This window comes from Xenopus laevis, chromosome 6L (genome assembly GCF_017654675.1).
Source record: "Xenopus laevis strain J_2021 chromosome 6L, Xenopus_laevis_v10.1, whole genome shotgun sequence".
Taxonomy (NCBI): Eukaryota; Metazoa; Chordata; class Amphibia; order Anura; family Pipidae; genus Xenopus; species Xenopus laevis.
Genome location: NC_054381.1, coordinates 77,179,530 through 77,204,383, shown reverse-complemented (window position 1 = coordinate 77,204,383; position 24,854 = coordinate 77,179,530). Strand labels below are relative to the sequence as shown.

At 39.9% G+C, this 24,854-nt stretch overlaps 1 protein-coding gene across 2 annotated transcripts in view; it reads left to right on the top strand.

Moving 5' to 3' along the window:
* mtrr.L (5-methyltetrahydrofolate-homocysteine methyltransferase reductase L homeolog) overlaps positions 1-24,854 on the top strand; it is a 148,746-nt gene that overhangs the window by 12,116 nt on the left and 111,776 nt on the right. For both annotated transcript variants that reach the window (XM_041566211.1, XM_041566210.1), the window contains exons 2-3: positions 9,258-9,419; positions 9,798-10,341. In XM_041566211.1, the coding sequence (XP_041422145.1) occupies positions 10,141-10,341 (201 nt within the window). In that variant the 5' untranslated portion in view covers positions 9,258-9,419; positions 9,798-10,140. The remainder of the gene's footprint in view (positions 1-9,257; positions 9,420-9,797; positions 10,342-24,854) is intronic.

Here is a 24,854-nt window from a genome sequence, read left to right as displayed (position 1 = left end):
TTGCATGTATTCTAACTTTTTATGGCGCAATCCTTCCATAGGCTGATTACAAATGAAAACAGGAATTCAGCCTATGAAAGTATCGTTCCACTCCCAGCCCAGCGTCACTGAAGCAACGCGGAAGATGTGTTAGCTGTGTCAGCCGGTCTGCCGCACACAGGTTTGCTCGGGGAGGCTTTGTGGGGGGGGGCTTTTCGGGGAACTATTCCGGGTGCAGCATTTACTTGATACTGACGTTCCTATGATTTTTATAGGAACATGTCAGAGGACCTGACGAACATGTACCCGATGTTCGCCCAAATTCTTAGAAAAGATTAGTATATCATCTAAGGAAACCACAACACTTTTCCCTAGCAAGTCTCTGAAGAGGTCATTGACAAACTCTTGGAAGATGGCAGGCACATTGCAGAGCCCAAAGGCCATGAGGTACTGTAGTGCCCATCACGAATGTTAAATACAGTCTTCCATTTGTGACATTCTCGAATGTGGATCAGGTTATAGGCACCCTGGAGATCTTACTTTGTGAAAAGACCCCCCCCCTTTGAGTTGGTTGAAGATTTCCGATAAGGGGAAGAGGATAGCGTTTTTTAGAGGTAATTTTATTTAGACTTCGCTAAGGCCGGTAAAACTGCCATCTTTCTTCTCTATGAAAAAGAACCCTGCCCCTGCAGGTGAGGAGGAAGGTCGGGTAAAACCACTTTGAAGGTTTTCCTGTATATATTCTTTCATAGCCTTAGTCTCGGAGGGAGAAGGTGGGTAAGTGCGATCTCGAGGAGGCTGGGGAGTAAATCAATGGGGCAATCATAAGGCCAATCTTTTGCAAAAAACATCAGAAAAGTCCTGATATGTAGGGGGTAGCGAGCGAAGGTCCATTGAGGCAAAAGTCTCCCGTTGTAGCGTGTTTGGAGGAAGGCTGTTATGCTGGCAAAAGGATCTTCAATAAGATATTTGGGCTTCTGACCAATCAATGAGCCAGGGTAGCCCCAAAACCACTGGTGTAGACGGACAATTAATGATGAGAAATTAAAGTTTTTCATTGTGAAGTGCACCTATGGTTAAGGGTAACTCCAGCGAAGATTTTGAGATGAAGGCAGAAGATAGTCTGTAATCGGTTGCCAGAAACCGCAGAGGGAAGGTCAATGGTTGCAAGGGAATGCCATGGTGTTCAGCAAATGATTGATCAAGAAAATTCCCAGCCGCACCGGAATCGAGGAAAGCTTGAGCATTAATAGTCCTCGAGGAGACTTGAAGCTGTACAGGAAGCAGAAACCAGCGAGAGGATTTGTGAGGTGATAAATCAGTACCACCTAGTTGAGTCTCCCCTAACTTACCGTGGAAGTTTTCCTGCGCCACTGGACAATTGTAGGCAAATTGAGCTTTGCCCCCACAGTACAGGCATAACCCAGCAGTTTGTCTTTGGAGTTTCTCCTGTGGAAAGGCAAGCCCCTCCTACTTACATGGGTTCCTCAGCAGAAGGAGGAGAAGATGAAGCGGAGGTGTTGGGAAGAAGGGGTCTCTGAAAACATGGAGCCAACATGGGTTGAAATTTTTTGTTCCTTTCTTTGTCAGGCTGATGCTCTTCAAGACAAGTATGTATTTTAATGACCATAGCAATGAGATCTTCCAATTGCCCTGGCAGTTCTCATGAGACCAATTCATCCGTCACCCGATTAGACAGACCCTGATCCCTGATAAAACGCCGCAGAGTAAGCCTCATAATTCGTTTGTCTCAGCAGCAACGGTCCGGAAATCAATTGCATATTTGCTGGCGCTCTGACTCCCTTGACGAATCTGTAACAGATGTGAAGAGGCAGTAGCAACACGACCTGGAGCATTAAAAACAGTCCGGAAAGACTGAAGAAAGGCTTTGGCATTGTGAATTAGTGGAGAGTTCTTTTCTCAAAAGGGAGATGCCAAACAGATGCACTAAATTACATATACAGTGGTGTGAAAAACTATTTGCCCCCTTCCTGATTTCTTATTCTTTTGCATGTTTGTCACACAAAATGTTTCTGATCATCAAACACATTTAACTATTAGTCAAAGATAACACAAGTAAACACAAAATGCAGTTTTTAAATGAGGGTTTTTATTATTTAGGGAGAAAAGAAATCCAAACCTGTGTGAAAAAGTAATTGCCCCCTGAACCTAATAACTGGTTGGGCCACCCTTAGCAGCAATAACTGCAATCAATCGTTTGCGATAACTTGCAACGAGTCTTTTACAGCGCTCTGGAGGAATTTTGGCCCACTCATCTTTGCAGAATTGTTGTAATTCAGCTTTATTTGAGGGTTTTCTAGCATGAACCGCCTTTTTAAGGTCATGCCACAACATCTCAATAGGATTCAGGTCAGGACGTTGACTAGGCCACTCCAAAGTCTTCATTTTGTTTTTCTTCAGCCATTCAGAGGTGGATTTGCTGGTGTGTTTTGGGTCATTGTCCTGCTGCAGCACCCAAGATCGCTTCAGCTTGAGTTGACGAACAGATGGCCGGACATTCTCCTTCAGGATTTTTTGGTAGACAGTAGAATTCATGGTTCCACCTATCACAGCAAGTCTTCCAGGTCCTGAAGCAGCAAAACAACCCCAGACCATCACACTACCACCACCATATTTTACTGTTGGTATGATGTTCTTTTTCTGAAATGCTGTTACTTTTACGCCAGATGTAACGGGACGCGCACCTTCCAAAAAGTTCAACTTTTGTCTCGTCGGTCCACAAGGTATTTTCCCAAAAGTCTTGGCAATCATTGAGATGTTTTTTAGCAAAATTGAGACGAGCCTTAATGTTCTTTTTGCTTAAAAGTGGTTTGCGCCTTGGAAATCTGCCATGCAGGCCGTTTTTGCCCAGTCTCTTTCTTATGGTGGAGTCGTGAACACTGACCTTAATTGAGGCAAGTGAGGGTCTTTTGTGGCCTCTCGGATGACTTGTCTCTGTGCTCTTGGGGTAATTTTGGTTGGCCGGCCACTCCTGGGAAGGTTCACCACTGTTCCATGTTTTTGCCATTTGTGGATAATGGCTCTCACTGTGGTTCGCTGGAGTCCCAAAGCTTTAGAAATGGCTTTATAACCTTTGAAATTGAACTCAGGTGTGATAAACCACAGTTAAGTTATTTTTTAACAAGGGGGGCAATCACTTTTTCACACAGGCCCATGTAGATTTGGAGTTTTTTTTCTCCCTTAATAACGTAAACCTTCATTTAAAAACTGCATTTTGTGTTCAATTATGTTATCTTTGACTAATAGTTAACGGTTTTTGATGAGCAGAAACATTTAAGTGTGACAAACATGCAAAAGAATAAGAAATCAGGAAGGGGGCAAATAGTTTTTCACACCACTGTAGTATCCAGCAGCTAAAAAATGTTATGACTAATTTATCTTTTACTGTAGCAGCTGAAGATCATACCCATTTGGGAAATGCAGCTACAAATCTTGCTTACTTCAAATACGTTGAATACCTAGAACTTACATATTAGTCACACAGGAAACAGGTCAAATTGAATTCCTCATTCCTTTAGGTTTCAGTGTCTTTAACCTCCAAATCCAATAACATTCCCTTCTTAACAACTTATTTGTGAGATTCCCCCTCCCTTAAAAGCTCACCTTTTATAAAATCTGCCAACGCGATTGTGCCATGTTGTGTCCTTGTTTTACAAAATGTCTTTCTACAGGTGTATTTTTTGTCTGACTCTTAACAGGCCTAGATGTTTGGTTAATATACACCATTTCACTCAGGCACTTTAGTAGATAGACCATGTTTTTACTTTTGCACGTAGAATAATGCCAAAGTTTAATAAAACTGCCATCTAGTGTATGTGACACTGTTTCCCCCTTTAATAATTACTGTACAATGTGAACAGATTGAAAATTCAGCCTAGTTCTCTCCATCCTCCTTACACCAATCTCTCATCCATGCATTAATCTCCTTAAGCTTCCACTGCCTTCTTAAGGCCACCTGTTATGATAAAATATTTTCCTGTGCTAATAGTGTCTGCGGTTGGGGGGTAACATATGTTTTTGTTTTTTTTTTCTTTAAATTGACACCCAGTTCGAGCAGCCATGTTGTGGCCCACGCATTTGCATAATGAGCGTATGCAGCAACTACACAGCATGGAGCTCCTCCCAGTATGAGTGTCCTAGCACTGGCGTGGGCAATTTAATAAAAAATCCCAAAAACTACTGTTACCCCCAACCAGAGTGCAGGTTTTATTAGCTCGCACCTTTGGTGGGGAAAAATATTTTAGGGCAACAGTTGTCTTAATTTTTTACTTGTTGTTTTACTTGATTTTTTAAAATCATTCTTGAGGACTCTTCCCCCACCACCAACTTTGTCATTGGTATCTACAGTCAAACAAAAAAGTTTGGGAACCCCTCTCAGCCTTGCATAATAATTTACTCCACTTTCAACAACAAAAAAACTAATAACAGTGGTATGTTTGTCATTTCCCAGGAACATCTGAGGGGTGTTTTCTGAACAAAGATTTTTAGTGAAGCAGTATTCAGTTGTATGAAATTAAATCACATGTGAAAAACTGGCTGTGCAAAAATTTGGGTACCCTTGTAATGTTGCTAATTTGAATGCATGTAACTGCTCAATACTGATTACTGGCAACACCAATTCGGTTGGATTAGCTTGTTTAGCCTTGAACTTCATAAGCAGGTTTGTCCAATCATGAAAAAAGGTTTTTACGGTGGCCAATTGCAAGTTGTGCTTTTGTTTGACTCTCCTCTAAAGAGTGACAGCATGGGACCCTCAAAGCAACTCTCAAAAGATCTGAAAACAAATATTGTTCTGTATCATGGTTTAGGGGAAGGCTAAGGCTTATACTGTCAGTTTCAACTGTAAGGAATGTAATCAGGAAATGGAAGGCCACGGGCACAGTTGCTGTAAAACCCAGGTCTGGCAGGCCAAGAAAAATACAGGCGCAGCATATGTGGAGGGTTGCAACAATGGTTACAGACAACCCAAAGATCACCTCCAAAGACCTGCAAGAACATCTTGCTGCAGATGGTGTATCTGTACAACAGTCTACAATTCAGCGCAATTTGCACAAAGAACATCTGTATGGCCCTCTGTGGACACTCATGCCACAAACAGAGTTGCGTGTTGTATTCAAAAGCTCATTTAGACAAGCCACAGTCATTTTGGAACAAAGTGCTTTGGACTGATGAGACAAAAATTTAGTTATTTGGTTTACCAGCTAAGGAGGTCTTTCTGTTACAAGGAAAACAGAATAATACTAACTTAACATATAATTCTCTACTAAGCAATGCAAATTTTAAAAGTAGTAACCTCCGCTGTATGCTGGCAAATGCACGGAGTTTGTCAGGTAAAATGTGAGACCTAGAATTAATTGCATGCTCTAAAAATTATGATATAATTGGTATCACTGAGACCTGGTGGGATGAAACATGTGAGTGGATTGTGAATTTAAATGTTTACACCCTTTTTAGGAGGGACAGAGGGATTAAAAAGGGTGGAGGAGTGTGTTTGTATGTAAAGCCTGAATTAAAGCCATGCGCTAAAGTAATAACAATAGCTGGCACTGGTGAGGGTGTAGAATCACCCTGGGTAGAGATTTTGACTGGCCAAAAGGTAACAAAAAGAATTATCATTGGTGTATGCTATAAACCACCTTGTATAAGTGTCGATTATTTAGCCCAGCTACTTTTGCAGATACAAGCGGCTTCACAGCTGGGTCAAGTTGTTGCTATGGGTGACTTCAACTATCCAGACTTTGACTGGGGTAATGGGGTTGCTAAGACAGAAAAAGCTAGTAGGTTTGTAAATATGCTGAATAACAATTTTTTGTTCCAGCTCGTTCAAGAACCTACTAGGAATAACTCTCTTTTGGACCTTGTAATAACTAACAATACTGAACTCATCTCTAACATTTGTGTGGGTGAGCATTTAGGGAATAGTGATCATAACATGGTCTCCTTTGAGATTCTGTTGCAGAAGAAATTCTATAAGGGAGTAACTAAAACACAAAATTTCAGACGTGCAAACTTTGACAGTATAAGGGCATCTCTGCAACATATTAAGTGGGAAATGCTTTTCACAGGGTTAAACACAGAACAAAAATGGGAAGTCTTTAAAATGCTGCTTAATATACTTGTCAGTATATTCCACTTGTAAGCAAGGAATGTCGTTGCAAAGCAAAACCTTTTTGGTTTAATAGAAGCGTTGGTGTTGAGGTGGGTAAGAAAAGACGTGCTTTTAAGTCTTTCAAGTTAGCTGGTACAGCCGAAACATTTATAAGGTACAAGGAGGCCAATAAATCATACAAAGATGCTATAAGGCAAGCTAAAATTGATATAGAAAAGGATACTGCAGCAAGCAGTAAAAAAAATCCAAAATTATTTTTTAAATATGTTAATAGTAAAAAAATGAAGCAGGAAGGGGTGGGACCCTTACTATCCGAGGGGGGTCAGCTGGTTGATGAAAACAAAATAAAAGAACTCATATTTTTTATCTGTCTACACAAATGAGGAACCAGTAAGTGAAGGTTTCCTTTTTAATAGTACCAATTCTAGTAATACAACTAATGATGCATGGTTCACACATGAAGAAATTCAAAAGAGACTAGAACATGTTAAGATTAACAAAGGTCCGGGGCCAGATGGTATTCATCCCAGGGTAATTAGAGAGCTTAGCTCTGTGATTGCCAAACCTCTTTACTTAATTTTTCAGGATTCATTGAGATCTGGCATAGTGCCGAGAGACTGGCGAATTGCTAATGTGGTGCCTCTATTCAAAAAAGGATCCCGTTCTCAGCCTCAAAACTATAGGCCAGTTAGTCTGACGTCAGTGGTAGGAAAGCTTTTCGAAGGGTTAATAAAGGATAAGATTCTGGACTTCATAGCAAATCATAATACTATGAGTTTGTGCCAGCATGGTTTTATGCGTAATAGATCTTGCCAGACTAACTTAATTTCTTTTTATGAGAAGGTAAGTAGAGACCTCGATTCTGGGATGGCAGTGCATGTGATTTACATAGACTTTGCTAAAGCATTTGATACAGTGCCACACAAAAGGTTACTGGTTAAATTAAGGAATGTTGGCCTGGAACATAGTATTTGTACCTGGATAGAGAACTGGCTAAAAGATAGACTACAAAGAGTGGTGGTAAATGGAACATTTTCTAATTTGACTGATGTTGTTAGTGGAGTACAGCAGGGCTCTGTACTAGGTCCCTTGCTTTTCAACTTGTTTATTAATGACCTGGAGGTGGGCATTGAAAGTACTGTTTCTATTTTTGCAGATGATACTAAATTGTGCAGAACTATAGGTTCCATGCTGCCACTTTGCAGAGTGCTTTGTCTGAATTGGAAAACTGGGCAGCAAAATGGAAAATGAGGTTCAATGTTGATAAATGCAATGTTATGCACTTTGTATGGCAGTGTGTTGGGAGTTTCCTTAAATGAGAAGGATCTAGGGGTCTTTGTAGATAACACGTTGTCCAATTTTGGGCAGTGTCATTCTGTGGCTACTAAAGCAAATAAAGTTCTGTTTTGCATAAAAAAGGGCATTAACTCAAGGGATGAAAACATAATTATGCCTCTTTATAGGTCCCTGGTAAGGCCTCATCTGGAGTATGCAGTGCAGTTTTGGACTCTAGTCCTTAAAAGGGATATAAATGAGCTGGAGAGAGAGCAGAGGCGTGCAACTAAATTGATAAGAGGGATGGAAGACTTATATTATGAGGGTAGACTGTCAAGGTTGGGGTTGTTTTCTCTGGAAAAAATGCACTTGCGAGGGGACATGATTACACTTTACAAGTACATTAGAGGACATTATAGACAAATAGCAGGGGACCTTTTTACCCATAAAGTGGATCACCGTACCAGAGGCCACCCCTTTAGACTAGAAGAAAAGAACTTTCATTTGAAGCAACGTAGGGGGTTCTTCACAGTCAGGACAGTGAGGTTGTGGAATGCACTGCCGGGTGATGTTGTGATGGCTGATTCAGTTAATGCCTTTAAGAATGGCTTGGATGATTTTTTGGACAGACATAATATCAAAGGCTATTGTGATACTAAGCTCTATAGTTAGTATAGGTATGGGTATATAGAATGTAATTAAAAGTAGGGATGAGTGTGTGTATGGATGCTGGGTTTTCATTTGGAGGGGTTGAACTTGATGGACTTTGTCTTTTTTCAACCCAATTTAACTATGTAACTATAACAAAAATTGCTTTACATGGCGGAAGAATAACATCGCATTCCAAGAAAAACACCTGCTACCTACTGTCAAATTTGGTGTAGGTTCCATCATACTGTTTGGCTGTGTGGCTAGTTCAGGGACTGGTGTCCTTGTTAAAGTCGAGGGTCAAATGAATTCAACCCAATATCAACAAATTCTCCAGGATAATGTTCAAGCATCAGTCACAAAGTTGACGTTACGCAGGGGTTGGATATTCCGACAATGACCCTAAACACACTTCGAAATCTATGGGATGATTTGAAGCGGGCTGTCCATGCTCGGCAGCCAACAAATTTAACTGAACTGGAGAGATTTTGTATGGATGAATGGTCAAAAATACCGCCATCCAGAATCCAGACACTCGTCAAAGGCTATAGGAGGTGTCTAGAGGATGTTACATTTGCTAAATGATGCTCAACTAAGTATTGATGTAATATCTCTGTTGTGGTGCCCAAATGTATGCACCAATCTAATTCTGTTATGCATATTGCATATTTTCTGTTAATCCAATAAACTTTGTCACTGCTGAAATACTATTGTTTCCATAATGCATATTATACAGTATATTAAAAGGAAGGTGCTACTTTGAAAGCTCAGCCAATGATAAACAAAACTCCAAAGAATTTAGAGGGGTTTCCAAACTTTTTCATATGACTGTGTGTGTACCAACTCCTCCGGATCATCCCTAGCTCCTCCCAATAATCTGTCCACTCGTTCCACCATATGCCAAACCCTGGCACGAGGCAAGGAGCAGACATTTCAAATGACTGCACCCTTTTATGGCATTTTGGTTCTTTGTATTTAATAGATGATTTCAGATAGGTAAAAGCTTTATACGGTAGACTGACAAGTACTATAAATATTTTGCTAGGTCATGTAGCCGCAGATTAAAAGAATGGTAGGGTTACCTAATATATAAATATAAATCTTTGACAAATGGTTCTTTAATTATGAAAACACTGTATGTATCTTAAATTATACTATATTTGGGGAAATATCTATGCATGGCTTTTCGATTCTATATTTTACCTGTATGTTTTGCCTTCTACAGAGTAGTTATTTCGGCATAATGAATGGTGCAATAAAAAAGAGGTTTCTGCTACTTTATGGCACACAGCAAGGACAGTCAAAAGCAATTGCTGAGGAAATTGGTCAGCAGGCAGATCACCATGGATTTACCGTTGACATTTTTTCACTAAAAGATTTTAAAAAGGTGAGAAACAGCATGTGATTAAAATTGAAATCCATGGCTTTTGTCTTGGCTTTCTAAGCTGTAAGCAAAGTGAGTTTACGACTGCCATCTAGACTAATCTCTCCCATTTATTTTTTGAAATTGTGTGCATGCAGTAAATCCTTTCTATGTTTTTAATTTTTGCCAAACACTGACATAAGTAATACTTTTTACTAAACTATTGATATTTTACACAAGCTTAATACACGTTTAAAATTGTTTCAACCAGAGTTCTTACCTCAGCTGTCATAGCTAATTTTAAAAAAATGCCCCAGACAACATTGGAAATAATGTAAAACAGTTTTTCAGACAAATGCTAACTGAAGTGTATTTCTAATTCTGACTGTGCTTTATATCTAGATTCCTTGCCATAAAGCAAGCTAAAATGCTATTCTTATAGAAAAAGGGGGCGTCTATGCTGTCAGTTCATAATCAGCAACGGGACCACAGGGATGTGTCCACTGAGCAAAAAATTGGTCCCAGGGCCCATTTTTCATAAATATTCAAGTATGTATTCAATTAACATGCAGTCATAAAAATCTTTAGTAAATATTGACCCCACCTGTCTCTTGTGTCACCTGTCTGTGTGTTGAACGCAGGCATTAATGTTATTCCTAAACGTGCTCGTACACTGAAGGATATCTTGTCACCTAGTCTTTTCAAAGGAGGGATCCCCAAAAGAAATCTAGGACCGCTGACAGTGATGGGTAACTACAGGTGTGGCAGCTCTAGATGCATCACCTGTGGTTATTTCGGCATAATGAATGGTGCAATAAAAAAGAGGTTTCTGCTACTTTATGGCACACAGCAAGGACAGTCAAAAGCAATTGCTGAGGAAATTGGTCAGCAGGCAGATCACCATGGATTTACCGTTGACATTTTTTCACTAAAAGATTTTAAAAAGGTGAGAAACAGCATGTGATTAAAATTGAAATCCATGGCTTTTGTCTTGGCTTTCTAAGCTGTAAGCAAAGTGAGTTTACGACTGCCATCTAGACTAATCTCTCCCATTTATTTTTTGAAATTGTGTGCATGCAGTAAATCCTTTCTATGTTTTTAATTTTTGCCAAACACTGACATAAGTAATACTTTTTACTAAACTATTGATATTTTACACAAGCTTAATACACGTTTAAAATTGTTTCAACCAGAGTTCTTACCTCAGCTGTCATAGCTAATTTTAAAAAAATGCCCCAGACAACATTGGAAATAATGTAAAACAGTTTTTCAGACAAATGCTAACTGAAGTGTATTTCTAATTCTGACTGTGCTTTATATCTAGATTCCTTGCCATAAAGCAAGCTAAAATGCTATTCTTATAGAAAAAGGGGGCGTCTATGCTGTCAGTTCATAATCAGCAACGGGACCACAGGGATGTGTCCACTGAGCAAAAAATTGGTCCCAGGGCCCATTTTTCATAAATATTCAAGTATGTATTCAATTAACATGCAGTCATAAAAATCTTTAGTAAATATTGACCCCACCTGTCTCTTGTGTCACCTGTCTGTGTGTTGAACGCAGGCATTAATGTTATTCCTAAACGTGCTCGTACACTGAAGGATATCTTGTCACCTAGTCTTTTCAAAGGAGGGATCCCCAAAAGAAATCTAGGACCGCTGACAGTGATGGGTAACTACAGGTGTGGCAGCTCTAGATGCATCACCTGTGGTTATACTAAAGTGTCCACAAGCTTTAGGTCAACGGCAATGGGTAGGGAGTTCAAGATAAAGAGCTTTCTGAACGTAACACCCTTTACATGATATATCTAATCACGTGTTTGAGGTGCTGCAAGCAGTATGTAGATTGCACCAGTAGACGACTAAAAGAATGGGTAGGGGAACATTTGAGTCAAATTAGAAATCACGAACAGCGGAGAAATCAATGTGACCAGACATTTCACAAAATGCAATGTAGGTGACATTTCCTGCTTTTTAGTTCAAGGGATAGAAAGAGTGAGGTTAGGTGTTCGATTAGGCAATTTAGTTAGCAAGAAGGGAAGTATTTTGGATGTTTCATTTACAAACACGTTTACGTTTGGGTCAAAGTTATGAGTTTTTTGTATGTTGGGGTCATTGACCCCATTTGAAAGCTGGAAAAAGGCAAATAATTTAAAACATTTCTCATGTTTAAGTCAGGGGACTGTAAGGGCCTGTCATGATTGTGGCACTTCCAGCTGCACGTGACTTTCTGTGTGGGTATCAGGGGTCACTAGCTCAGTCTCTCAATCTCCTTGCACACAGTTTAGACTAATGCAACAGTACCCCAAAGACCAACCAACACCCACAAAAGTCACAAAAACTTGCTACCACCACTTTTCTCTCACACTGGCAATGAGAGATGCCAGGCACTCTAGCAGTAATAGGGTAATTGTTATTGAAACACACGTTCTTCCTACCAGCACTCAGCATGCAGAGGGCTAAGGCTATACTTGAAGGGGTTGTTCACCTTTTAACCCGTTTAACAGTTCAGTTGTTTTCAGATAGTTCACCAGAAATAGACTTTTTTTTTTAAATTAATTTTTATTATTTGTTATGGTTTTTATAATACTAAAGTTTAAACTTGAATTTTTCAACCTTCTAGGTATTTTTAAAGGAGACATATTATGTAAAAATCAAGAATCTGCCTGTGCATTATAGAAGCAATGTTCTTTAAAAAGTTCAGTTTCTGGTTACTTGAAAATTACTGCAAAAACCCTACTAGTCCCACCCATCTGTTCCATTTCCAGCGGCCTCCTTTCCCAGGCTGTGCAGGGGAGCCAGCAGCACTCAGCACACTGCATTGTAGGATAGGAGCCAACTAGATTGACCTGATAGGGAACTGAAGCATGTCTGCTTGTGTGACTGCAGGGCTGCGATTGGCTGTCCACACGCCCACCCCTCATTTGAAACACGATCTGTAGGGAGCTCCAATAAAGCAGCCTTTTTAAAAGAACAAAATATATTTAGAATAAGCTTACCATTCGTCCCCGTTTCACGGGGACAGGCCCCGTTTCAGGACCTCGGTCCCCGTTTGAAATTGCCCCGTGAAGCGTCCCTGTCTGCAGCACTATCTTAAAAAAATCCCCGTGAAGCAGCCGATCTGGCCCGTATTGCATATTTACCTGGCAGGGGGAGCAGGAGAGAGCAAGCAGGCAGCAGGCTGATGACATCACCAGCACAGCCACGAGGAGACTGTGAAGAGGAAAGGAGCGCCTATGCACCTCAGTCTGGTGGACTTTGCACTTTGCAGGATCATGTTCCAGTATCCAGTATGCTCCTGATTGCCCCTCTCCCCCTCCTCCCAGACGATCAGTGGCAGGCTGAGAATGCTGATAATTTTCTGGTTTTTTTCTCTGTCTGTCTCACTCAGTTTCACTCCCTCCCCACTATTCTCTCATCAATGCTCTTGCGAAGTTTTAGCTGCTTCACCTAGTTTCTCCATTGTGCCACCATTAACCCTTCCCTTACCTGTAATTCTGGGGGTTTTGTACCTGGAATTACCTTTATGCCAGTCTAGTATGAATTCTGGGGGTATTGTACATGTCATGGAATTGCCTCTATGCCAGCCTACTGTGAATTCTGGGGGTATTGTGCATGGAATTGCCTCTATGCCAGCCTACTGTGAATTCTGGGGGTATTGTACATGTAATTGCCTCTATGCCATCCTACTATGAATTCTGGGGGTATTGTACATGGAATTGCCTCTATGCCAGCCTACTGTGAATTCTGGGGGTATTGTACATGGAATTGCCTCTATGCCAGCCTACTGTGAATTCTGGGGGTATTGTACATGGAATTGCCTCTATGCCATCCTACTATGAATTCTGGGGGTATTGTACATGGAATTGCCTCTATGCCATCCTACTATGAATTCTGGGGGTATTGTACATGGAATTGCCTCTATGCCATCCTACTATGAATTCTGGGGGTATTGTACATGGAATTACCTTCATGCCACCCTACTATGAATTCTGGGGGTATTGTACATGGAATTGCCTCTATGCCATCCTACTATGAATTCTGGGGGTATTGTACATGGAATTGCCTCTATGCCAGCCTACTGTGAATTCTGGGGGTATTGTACATGGAATTGCCTCTGTGCCATCCTACTATGAATTCTGGGGGTATTGTACATGGAATTGCCTCTATGCCAGCCTACTGTGAATTCTGGGGGTATTGTACATGGAATTGCCTCTATGCCAGCCTACTGTGAATTCTGGGGGTATTGTACATGTAATTGCCTCTATGCCATCCTACTATGAATTCTGGGGGTATTGTACATGGAATTACCTTCATGCCACCCTACTATGAATTCTGGGGGTATTGTACATGGAATTGCCTCTATGCCATCCTACTATGAATTCTGGGGGTATTGTACATGGAATTGATTCCATGCCATCCTACTATGAATTCTGGGGGTATTGTACATGGAATTACCTTTATGCCACCCTACTATGAATTCTGGGGTATTGTACATGCCATGTTCATTTATATATTCACCGAGGGTGTATTTATAAAATGGGGAGTGGTTAGTGGGGGGGTTTTTTTCAAAGTGGGCGTGGTCTAAAAATTTACCGGGGACATTCTCCCCTGTCCCCGGATTTCTTTCCAAAAATCTGGTCACCTTAATTTAGAAGGCGAATAACCCTTTAACAAAATATATAAATTCCTGGTCCTATAGGCAAGAGTAAAGAAACTGGATGAGCTCTCGCCAAAATGGGTCCTCCAGAATAAATCCAAATATTATCAAGGAGAGCTGAATATTTACTACAGTTTGGAGGGACGTACGATAACTAGACACACCCCCCCCCCTCCCACTTGAATGGGGGAGGCTTGTCCTGGCAGGACAAAGCATGGGTTGAAACCTTAAACTTGTGAAGGCAAAGCGAGTGTGGGAGCTGCTTAGCGAGTGTTGCATGTGATCTAAGTGTTGCATGTGATCTAAGTGTTGCATGTGAATTAAGTGTTAAGCAGCGTTAAAAACCTTAAGGCGTTGGTGTTTGCTGTGCGTGCTGGGTGCAAGGAGGGAGTAAGTGCAAATAACTGACTGCTGTGTGTTCTGTGAGTTATCTGACTGAGACACAGCTTTTTCTTTTCTCTCTTTGGGGTAAACTAGTTGATACATTAAGTGCATTTATTTTCTTTTTGTGTTTTAGCTTTAGAGGTCTTAAGGGGAACATTTTTTTAACAAAAAGTTAATAAGGGGTTGTTTTACTGCTGGTAGCAAATAGCATTTTTTTCTCTTTTCCCTCTTTCTTCTAATTAAGGGGGAGGGGTTAATCAGGTAAATTCTGAACAGGCTTTGTGTGCTCTGGTTGAAACCTTATCACATGTATGTGGTGTTGGAGCAGCAGTTCCATGCAGTATTTACATGTGAGAGATGTCGGTGGGTTTTCATCTTGGAATCTGAGCTGCAGACTTTAAGGGGTGAATTTGCAGCACTGAGAGCATCGGCAAACGAGGGGAATGACAGGAGGCTCGCAGAGCAACCACTTTCATGGGCTAGTGGAGTGGGGGGAGGAGAAGGGGCAGTGGAGGCTAATGAGGGAGGAAGGTTTGTGACAGTCAAGAGGGGAAGTAGGGGACAGAAGAGTAGGGGGGGCTGGTCCACAGTTTGTCCAAAACAGCAAATTCGCTGTTTTGGCTGAAGATGCTGGGGAGGAAAACTCCGAACTGGCGTGTATGGAGCAGGCTGACTCTCGGAGCACCCCGGGAGGCAGTGGCTTTAATACGGGTGGTGGGGGGAGTGCAAGGAAGGAAAGGCAGGTTCTAGTTAAAGGGGATTCAATTATTAGAAAGGTGGATAGGGTAATCTGTCGCAAGGCCCCTACATGCCGAACAGTCTGCTGCTTGCCTGGTGCTAGGGTTCGGCATGTGGTGGAACGAGTGGACAGATTATTGGGAGGGGCTGGGGAAGACCAAGCAGTCTTAGTACACATAAGTACCAATGACAAAGTTAGAGGAGGTGGTGAAGTCCTCAAAAATGATTTTAAAAAACTAGGTGCAAAGCTGAGGGCGAGGACTTCCAAGGTAGTTTTCTCAGAGATATTACCTGAGCCACGAGCAACGCTAAGGAGACAGCGGGAGCATGGGAGATTAGTGCGTTGCTGAAAGATTGGTGTAGAGAGGAGGGTTTTGGGTTTTTGGAGAACTGGGCTGATTTTTCAGTCGGCTACAGGCTCTTTGCTAGGGATGGGCTGTACCTAAATGATGATGGGGCAGCTGTTTTGGGAGAGAAGATGGCTAGAAGGTTGGAGGAGATTTTAAACTAGGTGCGGGGGGGGGGAGGGTTCAGTAAAAGATTCAGTGGAAGACAGGTTAGATGAGATAGTGGGCAAAGAAAGGGAAAATGGGGGAGGAGATTTGGCTTGGGATACTGTTAAGGATAGGGAAGACCACATGTCATTTGTTCAATTGATACCAGTATTAAATGTATGTTTACAAATGCAAGAAGTCTGACTGGTAAAATGGGAGAGCTGGAGCTGCTGGTGTTGGAAGGAAAATATGATGTGATTGGTGTGGCCGAAACATGGCTGAATGAGTCGCATGACTGGGCAGTAAATATCAGTGGCTATACTTTGTTTTGGAGGGATAGAGGCAATAGAAAAGGAGGAGGGGTATGTCTGTATGTTAGGCAGGATTTAAAAGCTCATATAAAGGAGGAGGTTATGTTAGAAAATGAGGGGGCAGAAGTCGTATAGGTGGAGTTCTTCACCAATTGTAAAGAATCCAGCAAATTAATTGTAGGAGTATGCTATAGACCCCCTAATGTAAGTGAGGAGGAAGAGACAAAGCTCCTAATGCAAATAGAAAAGGCTGCTAGTTTAGGTAAAGTAATGATAATGGGGGATTTTAATTATCCAGATATTTACTGGAGCAACAGTACTGCTAGATCAGTTAATGGGAACAAGTTTATAAACTTATTGCATGACAATTTTTTAGCACAGGTTGTTGAGGAGCCTACCAGAAAAAATGCTATTCTTGATTTAGTGATCTCAAATGACCCAGAACTTATAGCAAATGTGCAAGTCATTGAACCCCTGGGTAATAGTGACCATAATGTTATCTTTTAATGTCTGGTGCAAGAAACAAAAATATACTGGGGCAACAAAAACCATGAATTTTGGAAAAGCTAATTTTAGTGCCTTGAGGGCTGCCCTACAGAGCATTGATTGGGGCATTAGGTTTTCAGCTAAAAACACAGAACAGAAATGGTTGTCCTTTAAAATGATATTAAATCATTACTGTTCTCAATTTATTCCCTTAAGGACTAAACGTAGAAGCTCTAAGAATCATCCTGTGTGGCTTAGGAAGTAAAGAAGTTAATGGGAAAGAAGAGAAAGGCATTTAAAAACTACAAATCTGTAGGGACAAAAGCTGCATTTAATGATTATAAACAGTGTAATAAATGTTGTAAATCAGCAATCCGGAAGGCTAAGCTAAGAAATGAAGAGTTAATTAACTAACCCTAAAAAGTTTTTTAAATATATTAATAGTAAAAAGATGCAGGATGAGAGTGTTGCTCCATTAAATAATGGTACCAGTATGGTTGTAACAGATACAGAAAAGGCAAATGTGTTAAAGGAACAGTAACGTCAAAAAATAAGTCTTTTAAAGTAATGAAAATATAATGCAGTGTTGCCCTGCACTGGTAAAACTGCTGTGTTTGCTTAAGAAACACTACTATTGTTTATATAAATAAGCTGCTGTGTAGCAATGGGGGCAGCCATTAAAAGGAGAAAAGGATCAGGTTACACAGCAGATAGCAAATAAGCTCTTTCTGTCTAATGGTGTTATCTGTTATCCATTAGTTAACCTGTGCCATATAGCCGTTTTTCAATTTCCACCATTGCTCCACAGCAGCTGCTTGTTTATATGAACTATAGTAGAGTTTCTGAAGCAAACAGATAAATTTTACCAGTGCAGGGCAACAGTAAATTATATTTTCATTACTTCAAAACACTTACATTTTTTGGTGTTACTGTTCCTTTAAATCAGTTCTTTTCTTCAGTGTATACAATAGAGGAGTCTGGGTTCACAAGCTCACTTTATAACTGCAGGAATGGTTCAGCTCAATCTAGTCAGTGGCTGACTCAGGATATGATTCAAAAAGCTTTAATACAAATTAATGTAAACAAGGCTCCAGGGCCTGATAGCATACACCCCCGGGTTCTAAGAGAGCTTAGTTCAGTTTTAGACCAGCCCTTATTTCTGATTTTCTCAGATTCACTGTCATCTGGTATGGTGCCTATGGATTGGAGAAAAGCTGATGTTATTCCAATATTTAAAAAGGGATTACGATCTCAGCCTGGCAATTATAGGCCAGTAAGCTTGACATCTGTGGAGGGCAAATTATTTGAAGGCTTGTTAAGGGATCACATTCAAAATTTTGTCCTAATGAATGGCATTATGAGCAACAATCAGCATGGCTTTATGTAGGGTAGGTCATGTCAGACGAATTTGATTGCATTTTATGATGTGGTAAGTAAGATTCTGGACAGTGGGGGGGCAGTAGATGTGATCTATTTGGATTTTGCCAAAGCGTTTGATACTGTGCCCCACAAACTACTGCTTTCTAAACTAAGGTCTGTTAATGAAGTCGTTTGCACGTGGATAGGAAACTGGCTACAGGATCAGGTACAGAGGGTGGTTGTTAAAGGGACATTCTCTACTTGGAGTAAGGTTCTTAGTGGGGTCCCCCAGGGCTCAGTATTGGGTCCACTTTTATTTAACTTGTTCATTAATGACTTAGGGGAGGGTGTTGTAAGTAATGTATCAGTGTTTGCAGATGACAAAAAATTATCCAGCCCAATTAATTCCATCCAGGATGTGGCATCCTTGCAACATGATCTTGACAAACTGGCAATCTAAGCAGCTAAGTGGCAAATGAGATTCAATGTTGATAAATGTAAAGTCATGCACCTGGGATGTAAAAATATCCAAGCCACTTATACCCTTAATGGGACTGCACTAGGCAAATCCATTATGGAAAAGGACCTTGGAGTCCTTGTAGATGATAAACTTGGCTGTAGCAAGCAATGCCAGTCGGCAGCATCAAGGGCAAATAAGGTCTTGAGCTGTATTAAAAGGGGCATAGAGTCAAGGGAGGAGGGGGTCATTCTTCCACTGTATAGAGCACTTGTAAGGCCCCATCTAGAATATGCCGTACAGTTTTGGTCTCCATCATTTAAACAGGACATTATTGAATTAGAGAGGGTACAGAGAAGGGCAACTAAGCTGGTAAAAGGTATTGAAAATCTTAGCTATGAGGAAAGACTGGCCGAATTGGGGATGTTCACGCTGGAGAAGAGGCGCTTAAGGGGTGATATGATGACTATGTATAAATATATAAGGGGATCATATAATAATCTCTCTAATACTTTATTTACCAGTAGGTCTTTCCAGCTGACACAAGGTCACCCATTCTGATTGGAAGAAAAGAGGTTCCGCTTAAATATTCGGAAGGGGTTTTTTTACAGTGAGAGCTGTGAAGATGTGGAATTCTCTCCCTGAATCAGTTGTACAGGCTGATACATTAGATAGCTTTAAGAAGGGGTTGGATAGCTTTTTAGCAAGTAAGGGAATACAGGGTTATGGGAAATAGCTCATAGTCCAAGTTGATCCAGGGACTAGTCCGATTGCCATTTTGGAGTCAGGAAGGAATTTTTCCCCCCTCTAAGGCAAATTGGAGAGGCTTCAGAGGGGTTTTTTTTGCCTTCCTCTGGATCAACTGGCAGATAGGTAGTTAAAAAAAAAAAAAAAAAAAAGTTGAACTCGATGGACATGTCTTTTTTTTCAACCTTACTTACTATGTTACTTCGTATAACATCCTGTGAGTAGACACTGCACCAAGAATATAATAATCATAACTCCTTACAGGAACGTAGTGGAGAAATTATATTATATTCATTGGTTATGGTTCCGTCTACTGATTCCATACATACTAAACATCAATACTATGTGACTTGCCCCTGCCCAGATATTCCCACCTAGTCATGTTTGAACTCCTTTGAAAGCTAATGTTGTACTGAACCCCCAAAGTATGGATTATGTTATGATATATGTTTTGAATTTCTGTTAAAGGAACAGTAACACCAAAAAATGAAAGTGTTTTTAAGTAATGAAATTATCATATACTGTTGCCCTGCACTGGTAAAACCGATCTGTTTGCTTCAGAAACACTACTTTAGTTCATATAAACAAGCTGCTGAGTAGCAATGGCGGAAATTGAAAAACGGCTATACGGCACAGGTTAACTAATGGATAACAGATATCACCATTAGACAGACAGAGCTTATTTGCTCTCTGCTGTGTAACCTGAGCCATTTCTCCTTTGAATGTCTGCCCCAATTGCTACACAGCAGCTTAAGTTATATAAACAATATTAGTGTTTCTTAAGCAAATACAGCAGTTTTACCAGTGCAGGACAACACTGCATTATATTTTCATTACTTTAAAACACTTATTTTTTGACGTTACTGTTCCTTTAAAGTGTGATCTCCACATCACCTATAAGGGGTCTTGATTTGAACTCTGTCACCCCTCTGTGGGCTTTCACTCCCCCCCCCCCCCAACATAGCATTGCTCTTATTAACCTTCACAGTGAGGACAGTGAGGTTGTGGAATGACCTGCCGGATGATGTTGTGATGGCTGATTCTTTTAATGCTTTTAAGAGTGACTTGGATGATTTCTTGAACAGGAATAATATATAGGCTATTGTGATACTAAGGGGCCCATTCACTTAGTTCGAGTGAAGGAATAGAATAAAAAAAAAATCGAATTTCGAATGGTTTTTTTTGGCTACTTCGACCATCGAATTGGCTATTTCAACCTTCGACTTTACGACTTCGAATCGAACGATTCGAAATAAAAATCGTTCGACTATTCAACCATTCGATAGTCAAAGTACTGTCTCTTTAAAAAAAACTTTGACCCCCCCCCTACTTCGCCACCTAAAACCTACCGAAATGCCATGTTTGCCTATGGGGAAGGTCCCTATAGGCTTTAGAACAATTTTTAGGTCAAAGAAAAATCTTTGACCGATGGATTAAAATCCTTCGAATTGAACGATTCGAAGGATTTAATCGTTCAATCAAACAATTTTTCGATCGATCAAACTATTTGCGGTAAATCCTTCGACTTCGATAGTCGAAGCATTTACATTCGACAGTCAAATATCTAGGGTTAATTAACCCTCGATATTCGACCCTAGGTAAATCTGCCCCTAAATTCTATAGTTAGTACAGATATGGATATATATTATGAGGGTATGGAGGTGGTGTATGTATGTATGGATGGATGGATGCTGGGTTTCATTTGGAGGGGTTGAACTTGATGGACTTTGTCTTTTTTCAACCTGATTTAACCATGTAACCTGTTATCAGTCAACTTGTGATCCCTTTATACATCGCTGATTCCAGACCATAGCGAACAGAACCCTGTTTATGTGTATGTATCTCTTTCCGGTACTGGCAGAATGGTTTTTCAATTTCTTGGCCTGCTTTATTAACTCTTACAGGCCTCTTTATTATTACAGGGCCATTCTAACTCCTTTCAATTTCTTTTCTTCAAGTAGCTCATGTTGGATTTCGAGTTATGTTTTGGATCATTTACATGTTGTAGGAGCCATTCCCTTTTCAGCTTCAGATTCTTTTACTATTTCACATTGGCCTCCAGAATTTGCTGATATTATGTGGACTCCATCACTAATTTTTAACAGTTGTAAAGTGTTTTTTTTTTTTTCATTAATTGTTGCTCCTTTTTACCCTCTCCAAAAAGCCTTTGGTTGTCCCCATCATTTTTCCACAAAAGACATTTATCTTGTGTAGATCTTATTTTGTATATATCACCCATTGATGTTTATGATAAGGTTGGTTTTCCTCTTGGTGCCTCTGTCATGTTTGATCTGGTTATGGAAACATGATAGTAATTATAAATTGTGAAATGGAAAATTACTGGAAATATATACAAAGCCGTAAATATGTACTTTTAGTGTAGGGGGGTAGAGAAAGTAACCAGACCTTCTACAGAATGGGAAGAAATTTAAAACAAACCCAAAATAGCACACACCATTGCACAATTGTATTAGAAAAAAAATATATATATGGTCGGCATGGATAGAGAAAACATAGAATAATTTGTACAAACATCTAAAATGCTATATGAAAAGGCAAAATCCTACTTAATCCAATCCATACATTTCAATCTGCTTACCCTCCTTTTCCAATAAAATATATGTTGTATTTATGGTAAACTGTGCAAGATCACCTACTGTACATAACTGAACTGTGTAACTCAGCTGTAGAAATGGTATTGCATATCAGGCTAACCCCTGTTCCCCGTTTTTTTTTTTTCCTGTACCATTCTTATGATAGTCTTGTTGAATTTAAACGTTTTATTTAATTCTTTCCAAATATTTTTCGGGATTTCATCTAATGATATGGGTCTTTTAGTCAAATATAAAAATAGTTGGAAACACATAGGGGCAGATTTATCAAGGGTCCAAGTGGATTAGAGTGAATTTTCGAAGTTCAAAAAGTTAGAATTTCAAAGTAAATTTTTGGGTACTTCAACCATCGAATAGGCTACTACGACTTTGACTGGAAGTAAAATCGTTCGGATATTCAACCATTCAATAATCGAAGTACTGTCTCTTTAAAAAAACTTCGAGTTCAATAGTTCACCAAATTAAACCTGCCGAAGTGCTATGTTAGAAAAATGCACTAGAAGGTCCCCATAGGCTAAGTTTTTTGTAGTCATCGATCATTCGATCGATCGCTGAGATCTTACTTCAACCGCAAAACGGTCAAATTCTGTAAAAAAAACTTTGATATTCGAAGTAGAAGTATAGCCATTCGATGGTCGAATTTCAAAGTATATTTCACTTTGAAATTCGACCTATAAGGTCTCACTTTAATTTGCTTGCAAATTAATTATCAAGCCAGTTTACATTGAAAATTGTTTTTCTTTAAAAATTAGATCATGCTACAAAAAATGTCATGCAATCGCCATTAAGCTGGTCATGCAGATATTATTGCCACCCTCTGAATGATCTTATTGGCTAAATGGTTGTTTTACAAATAATTCATCCATCAATGGTTAACCACATGTAAGAAGACTTTAGTTATATAGTTGGCGTATTGGCTGCATGATCTAACATATTAATCAATGACTTGATGCCTTAATGCTAACATAAACAATTGTTATCTGATTGCCCCATCCACTGACTGATTTCATTGTTTCACAACGTAAATTTTTAAACCTGTCAACTGTTGGGATGATGTCGGAACAATTGGAAATGTTGCAATCATTCACGTTTTTTATAGAGCTTCTGTATTATCTTTTTTCCTGTAAAATTGGTGTGTAGGCAGGCATCTCAGGTCATTGTGCCTGATCCCGTGCTTTCATAATGAGTCACCATTTCACAATGAAACTGCTTTCAGATAAGCTATTGTTTCTCCAACTCAATGTAACTCGAAGAGTCACAGTGGGACTTGGACTTTAACTGTTGTGCTATTTTCATATCTACCAGATTGCTGTTATCTTGTGTCAGGGAGCTGTTATTTGGTTACATTCCCATTGTCCTGTTGAGAGGCTGCTGGGGGAAAAGGGAGACAGTGGTATCACTTCAGCTTGCAGTGCAGCAGTAAAGAGTGACTGAAATTTAACAGAGCACAAATCACATGACAAGACACCTGGCAAACTAACAACTTGTCAAGCCCCATGTTAGATTTCAAAACTAAATATAAAAACACTTTTTGCTCTTTTGAAATTTTTTTTTTCAGAGCAGCATTATTAACTGATGTTAACAATTAACTATTGTCCCATGTCAGAATCCCTTTAATCCAAGGAGGAGCTTCCTATTTTATGTAATATACACATGGTTGATCAATTAATATTGTGTACAGAAACAGTTTTGCAATTTTCTTGTTTTTATTTACTGATAGCCTTGGACCTAAGTCTTCGTTCACTAAGGGATAAAAAATTGCACCTCTAAAAAAAAAAATATATATATAAATATATATATATATATATATATATATATATATATATCAGCTGTAGCAAAATTTTCCCTATTATCTTTGGATATTCTGTATTTAGGAATTAAACTGTCTAAACATTACTTCTACTGGGGAGATCTAAACTAAATGGACCATCTCTATTTGTGGTGAAAATATTGATAAAGCCTAAGCTCCCAGTTGGAGTAACCTTACCAGACTGTGTCAAATATTATAACACTGGGGTCTTAAACCATATTGTAGACTGGGAATTTAGTGGATGCTGGGGCAGGTCTACCTGCCTTGGTGGAGGAGGAGGAATTTGAATTTAGTGCTGTTTTTCATAGTCCAGGCTAGGCCTTGAAAGCCAAACTACACTTCAGTGTACAATGATATGTTTAACAATTATTTGCTTCCTGTTTTTGACAACATTCTGCAGAAAGTAATTTCTTTAGCACCAGTAGGCCCCTGTACACAGAACAGAATGGTTGGAATGCTGACACTGAGCCCCAGCATCTGTTATGTTCAGCCTATCAAACCCCTGTACCAAAAATGTCTGGCATTGCCCCCCCTCCCGTACTGTACATCGTTATAAAAAAAAAACTGTGGGAGCATGAACAGTTGGGCCAAGTCAGGAATTGTCTTCAACTGCTCATGCTCAATTCAATGTTCGGTACTGAAAGAATACAAAGCCACGGAAGATGGCGCCCTGGAGCTGCACTGCTCTGCATTTTAGGGTCAGAATTTTTTAAGGGTTTTCCCAGGGGACAATGGCAGGCAGTTAAGGGGGGGGTGGTACGGGGTTTTAGTTCTTTAAAGGAATTCTGTCATGTTTTTATTTCTAAATTACACTGTTGAAACTGCAAACAATTCATTCTAACATGTAAAATTTCATTCCTGGACCAACAAGTAAATATTTTTTTAGTTGCAGTATTGGTGTGTAGGCAGCCATCTTAGGTCATTTTGTCTGGTCATGTGCTTTCAGAAAGAGCCAGTGCTGCACTGTGGTACTGCTTTTTGACAGACTATTGTTTCTCCTATTCAATGCACTGTGGTACTGCTTTTTGACAGACTATTGTTTCTCCTTTTCAATGTACCTGAAGGAGTCACAGTGGGACATGGATTTTTACTCTTGAGTGTTATTCTTATATCTACCAGGGAGCTGTTATCTGGTTACCTTTCAATTGTTCTGCTGATGGGCTGCTGGGGGAGGAAGGGAGAGGGGTGATACCACGCCAGCTTGCAGTGCATCAGTAAAGAGTGACTGAAGTTTATCAGAGCACAAGTCACATGACTGGAGCCACCTGGGCAGCTGACAATATATCTAGTCCCATGTCAGATTACAACATTTTATATAAAAAAAATCTGTTCTTTTGAAAAATGGATTTCAGTGCAGAAGTCTGCTGGAGCAGAACTATTAACTGATGCATTTTGGAAAAAA